The 20212-nt window shown below is 48.1% G+C and overlaps 2 protein-coding genes across 5 annotated transcripts; both read left to right on the top strand.

The window, feature by feature from the left end:
• Positions 1 to 1823: 1823 nt before the first annotated feature.
• LOC138423117 (mast cell protease 3-like) lies at positions 1824 to 12012 on the top strand. 3 transcript variants are annotated; one of them, XM_069558682.1, is made up of 5 exons: positions 1824 to 2091; positions 10215 to 10362; positions 10834 to 10969; positions 11160 to 11417; positions 11749 to 12012. In XM_069558682.1, the coding sequence occupies exons 1-5, from the start codon at positions 2037 to 2039 to the stop codon at positions 11902 to 11904; spliced, it is 753 nt and encodes a 250-aa protein (XP_069414783.1). In that variant the 5' UTR covers positions 1824 to 2036; the 3' UTR covers positions 11905 to 12012. The 3 variants fall into 3 exon arrangements, with proteins under 3 accessions (XP_069414783.1, XP_069414784.1, XP_069414785.1); XM_069558683.1 differs by lacking the exon at positions 1824 to 2091 and adding an exon at positions 8189 to 10013; XM_069558684.1 differs by lacking the exon at positions 1824 to 2091 and adding an exon at positions 8398 to 10013 and having other exon boundaries at positions 10169 to 10362.
• A 2153-nt stretch (positions 12013 to 14165) lies between these two features.
• On the top strand, positions 14166 to 17371 carry LOC138423839 (granzyme H-like). 2 transcript variants are annotated; one of them, XM_069560220.1, is made up of 5 exons: positions 14166 to 14432; positions 15445 to 15605; positions 16136 to 16271; positions 16472 to 16729; positions 17111 to 17371. In XM_069560220.1, the coding sequence occupies exons 1-5, from the start codon at positions 14379 to 14381 to the stop codon at positions 17252 to 17254; spliced, it is 753 nt and encodes a 250-aa protein (XP_069416321.1). In that variant the 5' UTR covers positions 14166 to 14378; the 3' UTR covers positions 17255 to 17371. The 2 variants fall into 2 exon arrangements, with proteins under 2 accessions (XP_069416321.1, XP_069416322.1); XM_069560221.1 differs by lacking the exon at positions 16472 to 16729 and having other exon boundaries at positions 14346 to 14432.
• Positions 17372 to 20212: the final 2841 nt, after the last annotated feature.

The following is a 20212-nucleotide window of genomic DNA, read 5'->3' as shown; positions in this document are numbered from 1 at the left end:
ACAATCAAAATAAAAAGAATCAACAAACCAAAAGCTGGTTCTTTGAAAAGATCAATAGAACTGATACACTTTTAGCTAGACCAACAATAAAAAAGAGAGAGAAGATTCACATTACTGAAATCAGAAATTAAGAAAAGGGGACACTACTACCAACCTCAGAGAAATGAAAAGAATTGTTAGAGAATACTATCAATGTTTGCACACCAACAAATTAGATAAAATCAAGATGAAATGAACAGTTCCCTGGAAATATAGAAATAACCAAAGCTGATTCAAAAATAAATAGGAAATCTAATCAGACTTATGACAATAAAGAGATTGAATCAAAAATCAGAAACCTTCTAACAAAGAAAACCCTAGGCTACCCTGGTGAATTCTATAAAACATTTAAAGAAGAATTAACACTAGTCTTACCCAGACTTGTTCCAAAAAATTAAAGAAAGGGGAACACTTCCTAATACTTCCTACTATCATCCCAAGTATTTTAAATGCACTGCCTATGATAATAATCTGTCTGTGAGACATAAGCAAATGAGTAATATTTTTCCTTTCTACTTTCCAAATTTTCTTAATGAACATATACTACACACAAATAACAAAGCTAATTTTATTTTAAATATTTCTACTGGTGGGCAAACTAAGTTCAAAAACAGTAAACGTTCGATAAATGTATTTGGTCTGATAAGGAGGATATTCACCCTGGAATTCCATCTTTTGATGCATAATACTCCTCAGAAAGCTGTAAAGTACGTCAAGAATACGTCAAGATAGACACTTAAATCCCCAGACTCTAACCACTCAGACATTGTTGTTCTTGAACAGGGCTGGGTTTGGACTATCTAGAAAGAACTGTCTTTTATTTCCATACAGCAAGGTCTTCAGCAGAGTTTGTTCAGCCAGTGTGAGCCTCTAATGCACCTGGCCTGCTGAGTCTGAAGTGCGGCCCTCTGGACACAGCACAGACAATACTCAAAGGACAATTATTGGTCTTCGCTCACCCAGCATGCTCTCCCACTTCACATGGCATGGGCCACTTAGTCATCTAAACGTCCTTTGGAGAACCAGCCCTTTCCCAGTCTTAGTTCAGGTGGTTTAGGTGGAACCTGCCCCAGCCTACTCAAAGGAAGAATGACCTAGGCTTACCTCAATCTGTAGATTCTGTTTCTAGAGTCATAGTGATTCATTAAATTAGACCAATAAATGTCAAGTGCACTACGTTTGTTTGCAAAACATGGACAAGAGAAATGGACCTTATCACTCTGAGTATTTGTAAGTTTTTTAAATGGTGAGGTTCTTTGTTTTTTTAATTTATTTATTTTAATTGGAGGCTAATTACAACATTGTAGTGGTTTTCAGTACATTGACATGAATCAGCCACGGGTGTACATGTGTTAGAAAGGAAGTTAAGAGGATGAGTGGATGGCTTATGGACTTTGTAGGGGACAGGCGAGCTCTGTGCATCCCTGGACCACAGCCCTTCCCATGCTGCACTCAGGTCATGGATGTCTCTTTCTCCTCCAGCAGATGGTCAGCTCTCTAAGGGACGGAGATGCATCTCCAGTGTGTTTGGTCATAATAACATAGAGAAGAGCTTAAACCCACATCTGCTCAAGAAATTATCCTGTGGACTCAGCATCATGGAAATGAGGCCCTGATGGTTCTACCACTGGGGACTCTGGTTTCTGGGCTCTACTACCTCTATTGGTCGATACCATGTCCTACAGTCCCCACCTTGTCCTCTTGGGTTCCTGCTCTGGGCTGGAACAAGTGCTCTGCTCTGAGTCATCATCTGTGGGTACTGGTGTGGTCACTGGATGATTCTCACACAACCACCCAGAGAACGTCATCAGGCAGATGCAGTGGGGGCGGGGCAAGCTTTCATAGAAAGCCTTTAGGATGAAGCATCGCAAAACCGGAGGGGAACACGAGATCACTGAGTCCACGGACACTGCATTTCTCTCCAGGAGGCTGGGGGATCTGCAAGAGAGCCAGGAGGAAGCACCAGCATCTCCATCCTGGGCAGTCTTTCTCGGAAGATGCAGCCACTCCTGCTCCTGGTGGCCTTTCTCCTGACCCCCAGGGCAAAGGCAGGTGAGTGACCATCCCCATCCCAGGGGCCCAACCCCACCCTCCAGGTGGCACAGAGGTCCCGCCCATTCTGCATGTCCCTGATCCAGCTATCCACCAGGAAGGAACATTCAGAATACCAGCTCCCATCCCACCTCATACCAGGGAGTATGATGCTGGATAAACCGCCAGCAGGAGAGAGCAAAGCCTGCTCTCAAGAGGAGCCAGTGGGTACCAGCCCCTCCTCCAGCCCTCCCTTTGCCCTCTGGAAAGTAGAACTTTCCCAGAAGTGATGGCAGATGGTCGCAACCTGGAGAAAAGAAAATACTAAATTGCCCCTGAAGAGGGCAGAGTGGGTCTGGCCTCTGCTTCTAGTTACCTCAGCATCTGCTTGGCAGACCCTAGAGTTGGTGCCTCTGTGTTTGCTCAACCCCTAGACCCAAGGCCCTTTACCCAACTCGACTTCCCTTCCCAGGCCATCAGGGGCTCCTCTCTTTCAAGGATGAAGCCAGTGTTTGGTAGACCTGAACTGCTCTGCTTCCCAGAAGCACACCAGCACTGGCCATACCAACAGCCCCCATCCAGAGGCCCACTGTGAGCAGGGAGGGTGCAGGAGGGGGCATGGTGACTCCTTCATGCAGCCAACAAACACTCACCAGGCACTTACTACCAGTCAGGCCCTGGGAAAGAGGCTATGGCGACATCTAGGTCCCTACTCTGAATTCCTATGCCCTGGAAAACAGGGCTATCCTGAATAAAATAGGGTAATGGGGCCCTTAGAAATTCACCTGGAATGAAGCACAGGTGGGGGAGGAATTTTCAGAAGCCTCTAGGGCTTTGCTATCCCCAGGACAGGAATGAAAAGTGAAAGTGTTGGTTGCTCAGTCCTGACTCTTTGCGACCCCAAGGACTGTAGCCCACCAGTCTCCTCTGTCCATGGAATTCTCCAGGCAAGAATACTGGAGTGGGTTGCCATTGTCTTCTGCAGGGATCTTCCCAGCCCAGATATCGAACCTGAGTCTCCTGCATTGCAGGCATATTCTATGCTCACCTCTAATTATGTGTGGGAGACTTATCTGCAGACCCAGACAGCTGCTCTGTTCTAGACGAGGAAGTTGAGCCGCTTCCCAGCCTCCTCCCGCCCCACCAACTCCAGGCCTTGCTGGACTCCCCAATGCCCAGCAATTCTGAGCATGAAGAAGATGCCAACAAGGTACACTCAGTGGGGGCACACAAGCAGAACAGCCCTTTTCCTTCAGGGGAGATCATCGGGGGCCGTGAAGCCAAGCCCCACTCCCGCCCCTACATGCTTTGTTTGTAGTGAGGCCCACTTGACTTCACACTCCAGGATATCTGGCTCTGGGTGATTGATCACACCATCATGGTTATCTGGGTCATGAAGATCTTTTTTGTATAGTTCTTCTGTGTTTTCTTACCACCTCTTCTTAATATCTTCTGCTTCTGTTAGGTTGATACCATTTCTGCCCTTTATTGTGTTCATCTTTGCCTGAAATGTTCCCTTGGTATTTCTAATTTTCTTGAAAAGATCTCTAGTCTTTCCCATTCTATTGTTTCCTCTATTTTTTTGCATTGTGCATTATAAAAGGCTTTCTTTTTTTCCCCTCCTTTCTATTCTTTGGAACTCTTCATTTAGATGAGTATATCTTTCATTTTATCCTTTGCCTTTTGCTTCTCTTGTTTTTATTATCAGTTTTCTAGATAACGATTATAATTTTTAATTAATTATTAATGCAAGTAAATCACATTAATAGAAATCAAATAATAATGCAATGTTCTTCAATCTCATCTTAGCAGCAGTGGTATTAAATTTTAGTAGATTAAATACTCCAAATAGCAGAGACTGTCAGTCTAGATAAAAAATGCAAGATCCAATTTTGTGTGATTTACAGGAGAACCATCTTGAATATAAAGACATGGATAGAAGATAAACTTATGGTGAAACAAAAAAGATGTATCCTGTAACCCCAATTTAAAAAAAAAATTATCCATGGTATATGCTGTTTAACTATAGAAATTTTGGCCATCTGTGAGATAACATAGAGTAGAATAATTGTTTTCTTTTTTCCTTATTTCTATTTAGCTTAGCAACAGTGAAGTTGAGACTCTTCATTAGTTTTTATATATGATTTACTGTGAACTTTCAGATTTTTTGCCCATTCTATCAGGTTTTTGGTCAATTTCTTCTGGATTACAGATCTCTGTACATTATAATAGATAGATTAACTTAAGTGTGACATATGTTTTTCACAAGTTTGCTGCCTGTAAATCAAATATGCTTGTACTCATTTTTGATATAGAAACACCAAAAATTATTTTTTCAAATCATAATTTATTCATTAGCCTTTCTTAGAATGTTTCTGGGTTTCCAGTCATTACAAGAAAGGCTTTCCCCACTCTCAATCTATAAAGGAATTTCCTTGGGCTTATTTCCAGTGCATGTTTGGTTTTATGCTGTACATTTGAATATACAAATATCTATTCAAACTTTATTCTGGTGGTTTCTATGAAGTGTTTCTCTAACTTAATCTCTTAACAAATGACTTGTTCAAAAATCTTTGTTAAAAGTCCATTTTTCCCCTCATGATTCGAAATGCTACCTTATTAGAAACTACCTTTCCGTACATACTTGTGCACGTTTCTGCGTTCTTCCGTTCTGTTTCACTAGTCTCTCTGTTCATTGCTCAGCTCCACACTGTCTTCCAGAAAGAACTTTAGTAGTTTTTAAACTCCAATAGGCTGTCTCCCATACTGTTCCTTTTTCTTTGTGGCATAATTTCCCTCGTGATTCCTTCATACTGATTTTTCTCAGAAATTTCACAGATTGTCTAGGACTTGTATAACATCAAGAGAAAAAAAATGGACTGATTTTTTTAAACCCCACATTATGTTATTTTATATCATGCTTATGTATTATCTTTGGGAGAATCAGTACCTTTTTTGGTGTAGATTCATCCAGTCCAAGAACTAAGAACACCTTGATGTTTCTGTTTTTTTCAGAAGTACTTTAACTTTTGTTTTGTTTTTCAGAAGTGCTTTAACATCTTGCACAAACATGTTTTTTACAATTCTGGTTAAATTTTTCCTAAGCGTCGTGTCTTCCTCTGTTGCTACTGTACGGAGTTTCTTTTCAGTGGTCTCCAAGCTGGTTATCATTTGTGTAGGCGAAAGGTACACGTTTCCAGTTTTTCGATTTTTTGATTTTTGGTTGTGATGGGTTCTGTCTCTGCGTATGGGCTCCCGCGACTTGCCGAGAGGGGGCGCTACTCTAGCTGGTGCGTGGCCTTCCCACTGAGGTGGCTTCTCCCTGCAGAGCACAGGGTGCGCAGCTTAGGCGGCTCTGCAGCATGCAGACTCTTCCTGGACCAGGGAGACTGGCAGGTCGATTCTTATGCATTGGACCACCAGGGTAGTCTCTGTACAGATTTCAGCTCTGAACCACTCTCAAGCTTATAGAAAAGCTACAATTGCGATACAAAACCTTTTGTTTTCCAGAACCATTTGCAAGTAAAGTTACAGGCATGGTGCTTCATTGCTTTTCAAATACTTTTAGAGTGTAATTCCTAAAACAAGGACACTCTTACGGAACCACATTCAAACCATCAAACCCAGGAAATTAACATCGATGTCATCATCTAATCCTCAGACACAGAGAAATCTGGCTCATCACCTTTAATATGTTGACTTATCTGATTAGTCTACAAAGAGATTCATATAACATATCTCTCACCCCTCTTCCACAAGTGCAAGACCCTGCTGCCCCCACCTAGGCTCTGGTGATCCACACCAGCCAGCTCCTTGGTACCAACAGCCATTTCACCATATTTGTCCTGCTCTGACATATCCTACCAGACTGCCCCCAAACCCATAAAGGCCTATAAATTCCCCTTGATCAGAAACCAACTTGTAGCCCGTCCCTTGTGTGAACACCCTCTTCACCTCACTGGGGCATTCACTCTGCACCATACATGTATTCTGGTTACCTGATCCAGGCTGCCCACTGCAGAGTAGGGTGAGAGGTGTGTCCACTCAGGAGAGAGGCCTGGCAAGAGCACATTCTCACCCTGCACAGGCTTGGCATGGACACCCTACCCTGGTTTGCTGGGGCTCTCCTGCCAGAATCCCTGTTGGCAGTGGGCTTTGTTTCTTTAACATGTTGTTGCTTTTGAGGGGGGGCAGGGGGTGTGAATCAAGATGTTTAGGACCTACAATATTTTCAACTCCATGACTCTCTTTGCCTTTTCCATTATGAAGACATGACCAGGATGATTTGGTTTGCAAATGGTACAGGAACATCAGAAAGCCATTCTCAGGGTAGCGGTGGGGGAATTCTGCTCTGCCTCCCTGGCATCCTTTCTCCCTTCATGTGGGATTCCCTTCCCACAGGCTCTTCTTCCCTGACTGCAACATTCCTGATGGGGGTAAGGTCTTCAGCTCAGTTCAGTCGCGCAGTCATGTCTGACTCTTTGTGACCCCAAAAATCGCAGCATGCCAGGCCTCTCTGTCCATCACCAACTCCCGGAGTTCACTCAGACTCACGTCCATCGAGTCAGTGATGCCATCCAGCCATCTCATCCTCGGTCGTCCCCTTCTCCTCCTGCCCCCAATCCCTCCCAGCATCAGAGTCTCTCCCAGTGAGTCAACTCTTCATGTGAGGTGGCCAAAGTACTGGAGCTTCAGCTTTAGCATCATTCCTTCCAAAGAAATCCTAGGGCTGATCTCCTTCAGAATGGACTGGTTGGATCTCCTTGCAGTCCAAGGGACTCTCAAGAGTCTTCTCCAATGCCACAGTTCAAAAGCATCAATTCTTCGGTGCTCAGCCTTCTTCACAGTCCAACTCTCACATCCATACATGACCACAGGAAAAACCACAGCCTTGACTAGACGGACCTTAGTTGGCAAAGTAATGTCTCTGCTTTTGAATACACTATCTAGGTTGGTCATAACTTTTCTTCCAAGGAGTAAGCGTCTCTTAATTTCATGGCTGCAGTCACCATCTGCAGTGATTTTGGAGCCCCCCAAAAATAAAGTCTGACACTGTTTCCACTGTTTCCCATCTATTTCCCATGAAGTGATGGGACCAGATGCCATGATCTTCATTTTCTGAATGTTGAGTTTAAGCCAACTTTTTCACTCTCCTCTTTCACTTTCATCAAGAGGCTTTTTAGTTCCTCTTCACTTTCTGCCTTAAGGGTGGTGTCATCTGCATATCTGAGGTTATTGATATTTCTCCTGGCAATCTTGATTCCAGCTTGTGCTTCTTCCAGTCCAGCATTTCTCATGAGGTACTCTGCATAGAAGTTAAATAAGCAGGGTGACAATATACAGCTTTGACGTACTCCTTTTCCTATTTGGAACTAGTCTGTTGTTCCATGTCCAGTTCTAACTGTTGCTTCGTGACCTGCATATAGATTTCTCAAGAGGCAGGTCAGGTGCTCTGGTATTCCCATCTCTTTCAGAATTTTCCACAGTTTCTTGTGATCCTCACAGTCAATAAAGCAGAAATAGATGTTTTTCTGGAACTCTGTTATTTTTTTCATGATCCAGCGGATGTTGGCAATTTGATCTCTGGTTCCTCTGCCTTTTCTAAAACCAGCTTGAACATCAGGAATTTCACGGTTCATGTATTGCTGAAGCCTGGCTTGGAAAATTTTGAGCATTACTTTACTAGCGTGTGAGATGAGTGCAATTGTGCGGTAGTTTGAGCATTCTTTGGCATTGCCTTTCTTTGGGATTGGGTGAGGTTTAGGGCCCTTCTGTTTTTAACTGGTAGGAGCTCTTGATTGCTTCAAGGAGTGGAATATGGTAGAAGAGATGCCTTATGACATCAAAGTATAGGTAATGAAAAGAACCCAGCTTGTGTCTGGCTCATTTCTTAGCAGATGCTCATCTGGGGGCAAAGCAACCCCATATTGTGAGGGAGACTAACAATCCTGCAAATGAAGACTGCTTGAGGGACCTTCATGGCGAGAAGCCAGCATGCCCAGTGAGCAGCCAGCACGATCCACTCAGCATACGTGAGCGAGCCTTCAAGAGATTCAGCCTCCAGGCTTCAAGCCTCCCTGATACCAAGGGAACAGAGGGGTGCTATCCACACTGCACCCTGACCAAATGCAGATTCCTGGGTAAAAGTAACATTGCTGTTCTTTTTAAACTACTCAGTTCTTTAGTAATGGGAATAAGCCCTCTTCAGCATCACTCTCACACCATTCTGTCCATCCCACACCATGAATCTCACCATCCTTGTCTGATTGTGGTGATTTTGTCTCCTTAGCCATAAGCAAGAAATCTTATTTCCAATGCTTCCCACAGTCTCACGCACAAAGGGACCTCAATCTACAATGACCTTGGTGTAAATTCTTCTGCACAATGAAGGAAACTACAGGCAAGGTGAAAAGATAGCCCTCAGAATGGAAGAAAATAATAGCAAATGAAACAACTGACAGAGGATTAATCTTCAATATATACAAGCAGCTCATGCAGCTCAATATCAGAAAAATAAACAATCCAATCAAAAAGAGGGTAGAAGAACTAAACAGACGTTTCCCCAAAGAAGACATACAGATGGCTATTAAACACATGAAAAGATGCTCAGCACTGCTCATTATTAGAGAAATGCAAATCAAAACTGCAATGAGGTACCATCTCATCCCAGTCAGAATGGCCATCATCAAAAAGTCCACAAACAATAAATGCTGGAGAGGCTGTGGAGAAGAGAGAACCCTCCTGAACTGTGGGTAGGAATGCAAATTGATACAGTCACTATGGAGAACAGTATGCAGACTCCTTAAAGAACTAGGAACAAAATTATCATATGAGACAGCACCTCAGTACTGGGCGTATACCCTAAGAAAACCATAATTGAAAAAGGCATATATACCCCAGTGTTCAGTGCAGCACTACTTGCAATTGATGGGACTTGGAAGCAACCTAGATGTCCATCAACAGATAAATGGATAAAGAAATTGTGGTACATATACACAATGGAATGTTATGCAGCTGTAAAAAGGAATGCATTTGAATCCATTCAAATGAGGTGGATGAACCTAGAACCTATTGTACGGAGTGAAGTAAGTCAGAAAGAGACAGACAAATATAGTATATTAATGCATATGTATGGACTCTTTCTATGTAATAGAAAGATGGTGCTGAGGATCCTATTTGCAGGGCAGCAAAGGAGATACAGACATAAAGAGCAGACTTATGGTCACAGTGAGGGAGGGAGAATGCGGGATGACTTGAGGGTGCAGTGTTGAAACATATACGTCACCTTATGTAAAGATGAGATAGATAGCCAGTGGGAATTCGCTGCACGATGCAGGCAACCCAAAGCCAGTGTGCTATGACAACCTATGGAGGTGGGATGGAGAGGGAGGTGGGAAGGCAGTTTAAGGGGGAGGGGACATTTATACCTACAGCTGATTCATTATGATGTATGGCAGAAACCATCACAATATTGTAAAGTAATTTCCCTCCACTTAAAAATGAAACAAAATTGTTAAATAAATAAATAATGACCCCAGTGATCTAAAGAGAACTACAGAAATGAAGACATTCTTGAATCTCTCATCATGAGCCCCAGGATGCTGGGGCTCAAAGATCTGGTATTTGCCCATACAACCTCTCACTACTCCTATCTGTAGCAATTTTCTTGTTTTCTGCTGAGTAATGGCACCAAGCCAAGAGCTTATGGGTGCCTCTGTGGTGACCACTAAGCACGTACTCCACTCAGACCCCAAGACCTGATCAGACAGAGGTGTGAGGCTTTCAGAAAAGTCTCAAGTGGTAAAAACCACACCAGAGCAGACACTTAGGGTTAAAAGACCAGACAGAAGCAGCAGCTATTCAGAATCTGATCAGCCTTCCTGGAGAGATGGTCCTGTTCCTGCTCCTGGCGGCCCTTCCTCTGTTCCCCACTGGGGAGGCAGGTGAGTGATGGTCCCACCCTCAGAGGCCCAGACCCACCCCACATGGACAGACCTGCTCAGATGCTACACTCATGCACAGCCTGGGCCTGGTCCATGTAAGGAAATTTCTGAATTCAGGTCAAATTCCCTCAAAGACCAACATCTCCCCTCTCTAGCCTTGGCTCCATGAGCACAGCGGGCAGGCTGGAATCTTTCTTTCAGAGAAAATCATCGGGGGCCAAGAGGCCAAGCCTCACTCCCGTCCCTACATGGCGTTTCTTCGGTTCAAGACTTCAGGGAAATCTGGCAAATGTGGGGGTTTCCTCGTGCGTGAGGACTTCGTGCTGACAGCAGCTCACTGCTGGGGAAGGTGAGGAGCAGTGCCCAGGCCCCCATCCCTCTGCTGAGCCCTCCCAGGGAACCCTCTTCTCAGGGCCTGCCAATCCTGGCTACCAGCAACACAGGAAGTTCTTCGGAGGACAGGTGAGCCTTGGGGAGAAATGGACAGGTCAATGCCAGTGATGCATGGAGAGAAGGGACTGATCAAACCTGAGACGGAAGGAAGCCAAGGTTGTACCCTGGAGTCCAGAGTGCAAATGTGAGAAATTCACGTTTTCCTTAGAGACAGCCAAGCCTGTGCAGGATTGAACACCCTCCGTGGACTCCAGGAACTACCACCCTGCCCAGGCTGCCAGAGGCAGGCAGCACAGAGAAGCCCAGACCCAGGGCCCATCGTCTAGAATTCGCTTCCCAGTCCTGCCCTGTTCCCGGCAGTGCTCTGTCCTTCAGGCTCCTGGTCCGTATCTCCTGTGACTCCCCCTCCCTTCTGCTATGTGTGCAGACAAATGAAGGTCACACTGGGGGCCCACAACATCAAGGAGAAGGAGAGGACCCAGCAGATCATCCTGTCAAGACGTGCCATCCGCCACCCAGGCTATAATAGTGAGACCTGTGCCAACGACCTCATGTTACTGCAGGTGGGACACGCGGCTGCACTGGTTCTGGGACACTTTCCTCCCAGGGTTCTGCATCCCCCATGACTCATTCCTGACGCTCCTCCTGTACGTCCCCTTCCATGGTCCCAGGGCTGCTGGAAGGCAACTCCACAAATGTCTTGCAGTTTCTGTGGGCCATCAGTAGGTGAGAATGCCTTTCCTCTGCCTTCAGCTGGAGAGAAAGGCCAAAATGACCGCTGCTGTGAGCACCATCGGCCTGCCCAGCAGCTCAGATACGGTGAACCCAGGGATGCTGTGCAGTGTGGCCGGCTGGGGACTCCTTCGTGTGAATGGCTCCACCGCAAACAAACTGCAAGAGGTAGAGCTTGAAGTCCAAAGGGATGAGGAATGCAAATCTCGCTATGAAGATTACAACACCAGCACCCAGATGTGTGTGGGGAACCCAAGGATGAGGAGTAATGCTATGGAGGTGAGTGACACACCTTTATGCATGCAAAGCCCTGGGCACAGCCAAGCTGTGGGGACGGGGAGCAGTGGGAATGAGCCCTGTCCCTGTGTCCCCGGCCTGTCCTCCTATCTGGTCGCTGCCCTGTGTCCCTGGGGGGTGAACACTGCCCCACAGTCACATATGGGTGGACGCTTCCTGCAGGAGGAGGGGGATTGTCAGGGCCAGTCTGAAACCTCAGGACCAACAAGGCCCTGATATCAGCCAGGCCCCTAACAGAGACCACCCACCCCAGGGTGGCAGGGAAACCAGACCTGAAGAAGGTGAGCCCAGCCCTTGCTCTCTCTGCCCACAGGGTGACTCCGGGGGCCCCCTCGTGTGTAATGGTGTGGCCCAGGGCATTGTGTCCTATGGAGAAGATACACCTCCAGATGTCTACACCAGAATCTCAAGGTTTCGGCAATGGATCAAAGAAACAATGAAAATGTACAAACTGCAGGGACCAGACTGAGGTCCCCCAGGATTGCTCTGTCCATCTTCCCCGGGGTAGAGGTGTTGGGCAAAGTGGGTGGAGAAGGGCTGCCTGGAACTTAATAAAGTTTTATCTTTTGAGCAGAAATCACTGATTCCTCCTTTATTCACATACTTGTTAGGCACCTACTCTGCCAGGGGAACATCTGTTCACATTTCTGTCACCAGCTTCCCCCTCCAGCACATACACCACCCCTCTCATCCCCACCTTCCATCTCTGGAATAAAACTTCTACTGTACCAGTAGCCAGCTCCCTCCAGTCACAGGTCCCCATTGCCAGCTCTCCCTGCAGGCTGCCCGTGAGCTCCATCAGAGAAGGGAGACCCCCTTCTCAGGAGTATAGGTCCCAGTTGATTCCCACCCACATGTGTTATCTATATACCCTCCGCCTTATCCACACCTACTCCCCTCCCCCACATCCCAGTGTCCAGGGGGCAACAGAAGAGAATCCAGATTTGGAAACGGGACCACCTGAGAAACTCTGGGGTTGAGGGGGGCACTTTCCCACCCTAACAGATATGGGGGAGGTTTACAAAGGTGTGGCTCACCCCATGACTATTCCTTCCCTGCATCAGTGCAGGCAGAGCTCAGAAGCCTGAGAAAGTGTCAGGAGGACTTCAGTATTCCTAGGCCCAGCTTGAGTGCCTGTCACAGCCTCTTGGAGTCCTGGGCCCAGGGCGCTGTGCAGCCTCTGGTGTCCTGAGAGCACACCCTCCTTCAGCCCCAAGGGACCGTGAGGGAGCTCTTCCACCTTGGGCTGAGCCAACCACTCCCCACCTTCATCATTCCCACGTGTGTTTATGTATGAATATATTTATCTCCAAAGGAAACGCACTCTAAAGAAAATCATTGGTTTCAAGGTATCCTAAAGTTTCAGAGAGTATCTATAGCCTATAGTTATTGGGTACATTTCTTCCTGCATTTTTTTTTCAATTGCTGAAGTTTTGATGCAAGGTTCAGAAGAGCAACCTCAGTTTTAAGACATGCAGCTTAGAGAGGGCTTAAGAGAAGTGGTTTGCTGAACATTTGAATGGAGAGTGAGCTTCAACTATTGCAAAATGTGTTCTGGTAGAAAGTAACACATATTCATCAAAATATACTCCTCATAAATGGAACATACTCAACATGGTGCGTGCAAGGGTGCGAAGTTACTGCAGTCGTGTCAGATTCTTTGTGACCCTATGACTGTCGCCCTCCAGGCTCCTCTGCCCATTCATCACAGAAAGACAACTAAATACAGCACATATGGATAAGAAAAGTAAGCGCAGTGCAGTCCCTCCACCCCCAGATCACCGTCAGTAATGCGGAGGCACATTTCCTTCCACTGTTTTCCTATTTATTCATAAGATGCTCTTGCTTCAACTCCCTTGGGGTTGGGTTGTTTAGCGCTCCTCATGCCGTCCTTTCCATTCCGCTTTCTTCTGTCCTCATCCTGGGGAGAGTGTTGGGTCATCTGCACATGTTTAGGATGGCCAGAGACATCTGAGACGTGGCTCTCTGGACTCTGGACAGAGAATACTTAGTGGGGAGTAAGGGTTAGATGACGGGCATCTGTTTCCCCTTCCCCACTCACCAGTCACCAGCATTGCTGGAGAGGAAGCCCCTCCTGACTCACAAACACCCTGATTCGGGTGGGACAGCCCCCAGGTGAGCTTGAGGGGCGCTGGATACCTCAGCACAACCCAATCCTGTCCCTCATTGCTGAAGGACCCAGTGATGGTTTGTTTTGTTTTAATGAATATCAGGTCCAGGACTTTCGTTCAAAATTTTCAGATAAGAAAGGCTCTCTTTGTTACAGAACCCTTATATTTAAACAAGAGATTCTAAATCCTCCAAAAATGTGAGACTGGAACACTGGCAAGATAGGCAATGGGGCTGCTGTTTGAGCCACTGGGTGAGTCCAGGTCTCGCTGCTCCTCGAGCAAGTGCGGTCTCTGCCTCACCCTTGGCCCCAAGCAGAGCCCCGCGCCGTGGTCCTCACACACGTGTCCTCTGCCCGCAGACTCTAGGTCTCCCCCAGCCCCTGAGCTTCCCAAGTACAGGAGCCATGTCGCTGTATCCCTGACCCTCACCTACTGCATAATTCTTCATGCTTTCCCCAGAATCAAAGGAGACCCAAGAGGGGAGAAATGGAGACCCTCGTGATTGAGTCACTGAGGGCCTCAGGGGACACAGCTCCTCCCCTGGCTGCAACACAGCCTCCACCTCCTTGTTGTTCTTCTTGCTCTGTGACTCTGCAGTGGGAGTGCAAGTGTGGTGACAGTGTCGTTCTCACCTATCTCACAGCAGAGAACATGGGCACACGTGGCATGCTCAGCCCGGCTGGGGGAAGCACAGCTCTGCAGCTCTGGGGGGTCTGTGGGGGCACTGAGCCCCCTCTGCTTCCTTCCCCTGTGCTTTGTGTCTGGAAGGAAGAAACCCCAGCAGCTCTGACCTGGGCAAATCTTCTGGAGGATGCAGCTACCCCTACTCCTTATGGCCTTTCTTCTGCCTCCCGGGCTGGGACACGTGAGTGACCATCCCCATTCCCGACAGGATAGCCCATCTCACTAAACCTCCGCAGTCCTGGCCCTTCTGCTCAGCTCCAATTTCTGAACCAGGTCCCATCCCAACTGAGACTACAAGTTCTATGCTGCATAGACATTCAGCAAGGATGGATGGTAGGAAGCAAGCCTTCACTGAAAGCTTCTGTAGCTCTTAGTCTCTCTCTCACCACTAGTAAAGTGGGTTGTGCATTTGGTGGAGGATGTGAAGCTATAACACACAAATGAGTAAAATTCCTCCCTCCAGCCAGGAAAGGACACCTCAGACAAAGCATTCACAGCGCGGGAGGTGTCAGTGGACCCAGCTTAAGAACCAGAGAAACTTGCCAGTTTCCCCACCCTTCACTCCTGCCCAGGAGAGGAGCCCAGGTTGTGACTGGTCAGAAATGGCTAGATGGCAGCACCCAAAGATCTCTGGGTGTCATTACTCTACCCAGGCCCCAAGCTGTTCCTTTTCTGCCCCACGATCTTTGGCAATGTCCTCCCCTATCCCTGTGGTCTTAAATCCCACCAGTACTATCCCCACCAAATCTCAGCCAAAAGCTAATTGGATGCCATTCACACGTCAACAGATGTTTACTGAGATCCTGGGATGCATTATGCCCTAGGACATGAGGATTTTAGAAAATCCAACTCCATAAACTCATAGGTGGATTATTAGAAAATGGCACCATCAGGACATTAGCAGAGGCTCAGAGGGGTCTAGGAGACTCCATGAGAATGAGGGCTGGGGGTCCCATCCATGATCTTCTGGGCTCCACCCTCTGGAAGACAGTCTTGGGGCCCTCCATATGTGTGTGTGAATCAGGACGTGGGGAGCAATACTGAGGTTTGGGGTTCAGAAAAGTTTATCCCACTGCAGTGAGAACCCGGGGGACTCTCCCCTAGTGTCTGTTGGGCACTTTCGACCCACCTTGACTGCAACCTTCCCGAATCTCCCTTCTAACCATAGCCTCTCCTATCTCACCATCTTTCAGCCTTTTCTTTCAGAGAAAATCACTTGGGGCCATGAGGCCAAGCCCCACTCCCGCCCCTACATGGCTTTGGTTCAGCCTCTGGATGAGAAGGGTTGGAAGAAGTGTGGCGGTATTCTCATACAAAAGGACTTAGTTCTGACAGCTGCTCACTGCAGAGGAAGGTGAGGCGCAGTAACCAGCCTACCCTACCTGAGGCCTGGACAGGGACCCGTCCTCTCCCCAGGAGCTGAGCCCAGGGATACCCTGCCTTCACGCCAGGATCCTGGAAATCAGGACCACAAGAGCTCATCAAATAAGCCATCTTACAAGCAGGACTAGGGTGATGAAAAGCTGAGAAACAGGACAAGTAAAGTTTTGAGGTCAGTGGGTCGGAGGTGAGAACAAGAGGCAGGTGTGAGAAGGGTCGATCCACAGTGGCCAAATAAAGCATCAGAGAAGGATGAGAGTGTGCAGTGAGAGCCAAAACCCAGACTCAGGGTCACTTCACAATATTGCTGAGAAAGCTCCCGGGAGCCCTGCCCTCATGTCCCCGAGAAGCACAGGGCCCAGAGTCACTCAGCCCAGGACCGGCTGTCACCTCAATTCCCCCTCAGCTGCTGCCCTGTCCTGGAGTCAGCTGCCTGTCACAGCTCCTGGGCTGTATCTCCGGTGACCCCATGATCCCCACACCCCTGCTCTGCTCTCCATGCAGCTCAATCAACGTCACCCTGGGGGCCCACAACATCAAACAGCAGGAGAGGACCCAGCAGGTCATCGGGGTGAAGAGGGCCATCCGCCACCCAGACTATAATCCTGAGAACTTCTCCAACGACATCATGTTACTGCAGGCAAGGAAAACTCCCCACTGGCCCTGCCCTCCTGGGATCAGATCATAGATCTCCCAGGATCTCCTGCCTCTTTCTTCCTTCCCATCCTGGCCGCCTGACCAGTCTCAGGGGGAGGTGAGAGATGGGGTCCATGCAGTCTCATCATGGCATCCAAGCCAGAGGACCACCGGCTGAGCCAGACTCTCATCTCTTCCCATCAGCTGGAAAGAAAGGCCAAGCAGATGTCAGCTGTGAAGCCCCTTAGTCTGCCCAAGGCCAAGGCCCGGGTGAAGCCAGGACAGGTGTGCAGTCTGGCCGGCTGGGGGCAGGTGGCCCCGGGCACTCCAGCCACCACGCTGCAGGAGGCAGAGCTGACGATGCAGGAGGATCACGTGTGCGAATCCCTCTACCCCAGTCACTACAGCCGGGCCACCCAGATTTGTGTCGGGGACCCAAGGAAGGTGAAGACCGGCTTCAAGGTCAGTTTTCCTGCATCTAAGGACACAGACCTGGGAGGTATGGGTAGGGCAGAGGCCGTATCTTCATCCTCAGCTGAGAGCTTTGGCAGCCTGCTCCTTGAATCCAACGTTTTGCCTTTTTTTTCCTGAGTTGGTCAGGAAGCATCAGTCATCCACAGCTTTCTTATCACCACAGTTTCCAGGAGAAAATTTCACAGAAAGGTAGACTTGAGTCCAGCTGCTAAGAACAGGCAGAGTCAGGCTGGAGCCCCAGGACCAGGATGTCACCAGGCCTGCCTGGGCCTGGGTCTTCCCCACAGCCCCTGGCTGAGACCACCCAGCCTGGGCGGCAGGGAAGACAGAGCAAGGAGGCCTGCTCAGCCCTTATCTCTCTGCCCACAGGGTGACTCCGGTGGACCCCTCGTGTGTAAAAAAGTGGTCCATGGTATTTTCTCCTATGGAAAGGCGAATGGGAAACCTCCAGGAATCTTCACCCAGGTCTCACACTTCCTGCCCTGGATAAAGAGAACAATGAAGCAGCTCTAACAGCAGCTTGAGACTGACCTTTCTCTGCACTGACCACTGTCCTGGGGCAGCAGCAAGAATCCCATAGGGATTGGCAGTGGGATCACAGGGCCACAATAAATGGGATCTCTAAAGCAATGGTGACTGAATTCCTATTTATTCGTGGAACCACCTCAGTACATAACCACGTGGCTCCAGGGCGCCCTCTGCTGTCAGTTCTGGGTTTTACTTCCCCCTTCCTCCCTAGCCCTCTGCTGCTTGCTAAGTGGCTAAGTCGTGTCGCACTCTTTGCGACCCCATGGACTGTGGCCTGCCAGGCTCCTCTGTCCATGGGATTTACCAGGCACAAACACTGGAGTGGGTTGCCATTTCCTTCTCCGGGGATCTTCCCGACCCAGGGATCGAATCCGCGTCTCTTGCATCTGCTGCTTGGCAGGCAAATTCTTTACCACTAAGCCACCCTAGGCCTCACTCCTCCCTAAATCCCATGCTGTCTGTATAGAATCTCATTGATTCCTCAATGAGAAATCATTGAGAAAATGATCTGGTACTTAGCCAAAGCAAGAAAATCTCTTTGGTGCTTAGCCTTCTGCCAGGGATGAATCTAAAGGGCAATTCCTTACAAAGGACAAATTCTCCCCAAAATGGTCCTCTCTGGGTGTTAGAAATTTCTTACCTCTCTAAGCCAAACACTGTCACCAACCCCTCAACAATTTAGCAAAGAACAGGTCAGAGGACGGAGAATAACTCTAGGGACCGAGCAGGTCAGGGGGCCATGCCACGGGCACTCAGATTCCTGTCTCCAGAGCCTCTCTCTCTCCTATGAGGGCAGGCTGCTCCCATACTGGAACTGTCTGGAGCTTAGGAGGCAGACATGTTCCCATGATGGTCCTCAGCCTCACTCAGGTCCCATCTCCACACCCTGCCCCAGGCCCAACAAGGGACTCAGTCAACCTTGCTCCCTGTGTACCGTCCCACACCAGCCCCTGTTTTCCACCTGGGTGCCCTAGCCACCAGCTCCTTTCCCTTCCAGCTCACCTGGTTTTGAGCCACTGTCCCTGCCATACCTAACCTCCCATCCAGTACCTTCTGCTTATCAGAGGAGCCAGGACCCACCTCCCACCTGGGAAGGGCCACCTCAGGCACTGGGTCCAGCCCAACATCCCCAGGGGCTCAACCACCACCAAGGCCTGTAGAGGTACTGAGAGGCCTCAGTCCTTTCAGCCTGGCCTGGCATTGGGCCTCTGACTCCCCCTGCTGGCAACCGGGTTATGGCAGCCTTGTGAACCACACGGATCCAGATCCACTGGGCGGGAAAGTACGATACTGCCATCCATCAGCAGATCAAATATTCATCTTTCTCTTTGTGCCAGAACATAACAAGCTCTGTCTCTGCCATCAGGAAAAGTTTAGTGGTGAGAAGTGAAGTGAAGTAGCTCAGTCGTGTCCGACCCTTTGCAACCCCATGGACAGTACAGCCTTCCAGGCTCCTCCATCCATGGTGTTTTCCAGGCAAGAATATTGGAGTGGTTTGCCATTTCCTTCTCCAAGAGATCTTCCCGACCCAGGGATCAAACCTGGGTCTCCCACCTTACAAGCAGACAGACGCTTTACCATCTCAGCCGTGCAGGAGACCTGCATGGTCTTAGCGGTGAGAAAGTTCCTTTAAATTTCCGTGGTGCCTCCCTTTCCACAGGGAAGTTCACTTTGGCACAGATAGACCTGTATTTGAAATCTGGAAGAAATCTTGTCTATCTGGAGGAAATCTTGTCTTGAAAATATTACTTTCTCTGTATTTTAGCTGGATTGTACATTAGAGTTTCACATGCATAATCTTGTTTGATTCCAGAAGGGCAATGTGAAATTGGAAGAGGCTTGGAGACCCACAGGTCCTGGGGTTTCTAGCCTGTGCTCCATTTAGTCCATGTCTGGAAGGGAGGGAGGGGAGAGACCCCTGGAACCGCCTCCTTTGTTATCTTACATGTGGAAGCATGAACCTCAGTTTGCAAACCGACGAGATGCCATATTTAATCTGAAAGACAGTTCATTGTGACCCCGATGTCTTGAATTCCTTAAAAAGCACCACCAGTGAATTGAGGATGATCAGTTCAGTTCAGTTCAGTGGCTCAATCATGTCCAACTCTTTGCGACCCCATGAATCGCAGCATGCCAGGCCTCCCTGTCCCTCACCAACTCCCAGAGGTCACTCAGACTCACTTCCATCAAGTCAGTGATGCCATCCTGTCATATCATCCTCTGTTGTCCCCTTCGCCTCCTGCCCCCAATCCCTCCCAGCATCAGAGTCTTTTCCAGTGAGTCAACTCTTCGCATGAGGTGGCCAATACTGGAGTTTCAGCTTCAGCATCATTCCTTCCAAGGAAATCCCAGGGCTGATCTCCTTCAGAATTGACAGGTTGGATTTCCTTGCAGTCCCAGGGACTCTCAAGAGTCTTCTCCAATGCTACAGTTCAAAAGCATCAATTCTTCGGTGCTCAGCTTTCTTCACAGTCCAACTCTCACATCCATACGTGATCACAGGAAAAACCATAGCCTTGACTAGACGGACTTTAGTCGGCAAAGTGATGTCTCTGCTTTTGAATATGTTGTTTAGGTTGGTCATAATATTTCTTCCAAGGAGTAAGCGTCTTTTAATTTCATGGCTGCAGTCACCATCTGCACTGATTTTGGAGCCCAAAAAAATAAAGACTGACACTGTTTCCACTGTTTCCCCATCTATTTCCCATGAAGTGATGGGACCAGATGCCATGATCTTCGTTTTCTGAATGTTGAGCTTTAACCAACTTTTTCACTCTCCTCTTTCACCTTCATCAAGAGGCTTTTTAGTTCCTCTTCACTTTCTGCCATAAGGGTGGTGTCATCTGCATATCTGAGGTTATTGATATTTCTCCTGGCAATCTTGATTCCAGCTTGTGCTTCTTCCAGCCCAGGGTTTCTCATGATGTACTCTGCATAGAAGTT

This window comes from Ovis canadensis, chromosome 18 (assembly GCF_042477335.2).
Source record: "Ovis canadensis isolate MfBH-ARS-UI-01 breed Bighorn chromosome 18, ARS-UI_OviCan_v2, whole genome shotgun sequence".
NCBI lineage: Eukaryota > Metazoa > Chordata > Mammalia > Artiodactyla > Bovidae > Ovis > Ovis canadensis.
This window is presented reverse-complemented; position numbering and strand designations above follow the sequence as displayed.

Coding starts and splice junctions, on each gene's coding strand:
- LOC138423839 (XM_069560220.1), top strand. CDS start 14,379: ATGCAGCTACCCCTACTCCTTATGGCCTTTCTTCTGCCTCCCGGGCTG. Junction 16,272..16,471: donor ACGACATCATGTTACTGCAG/GCAAGGAAAACT, acceptor TCTTCCCATCAG/CTGGAAAGAAAGGCCAAGCA. Junction 16,730..17,110: donor AGGTGAAGACCGGCTTCAAG/GTCAGTTTTCCT, acceptor CTCTGCCCACAG/GGTGACTCCGGTGGACCCCT.
- LOC138423117 (XM_069558682.1), top strand. CDS start 2,037: ATGCAGCCACTCCTGCTCCTGGTGGCCTTTCTCCTGACCCCCAGGGCA. Junction 10,363..10,833: donor GCAGCTCACTGCTGGGGAAG/GTGAGGAGCAGT, acceptor CTATGTGTGCAG/ACAAATGAAGGTCACACTGG. Junction 11,418..11,748: donor TGAGGAGTAATGCTATGGAG/GTGAGTGACACA, acceptor CTCTGCCCACAG/GGTGACTCCGGGGGCCCCCT.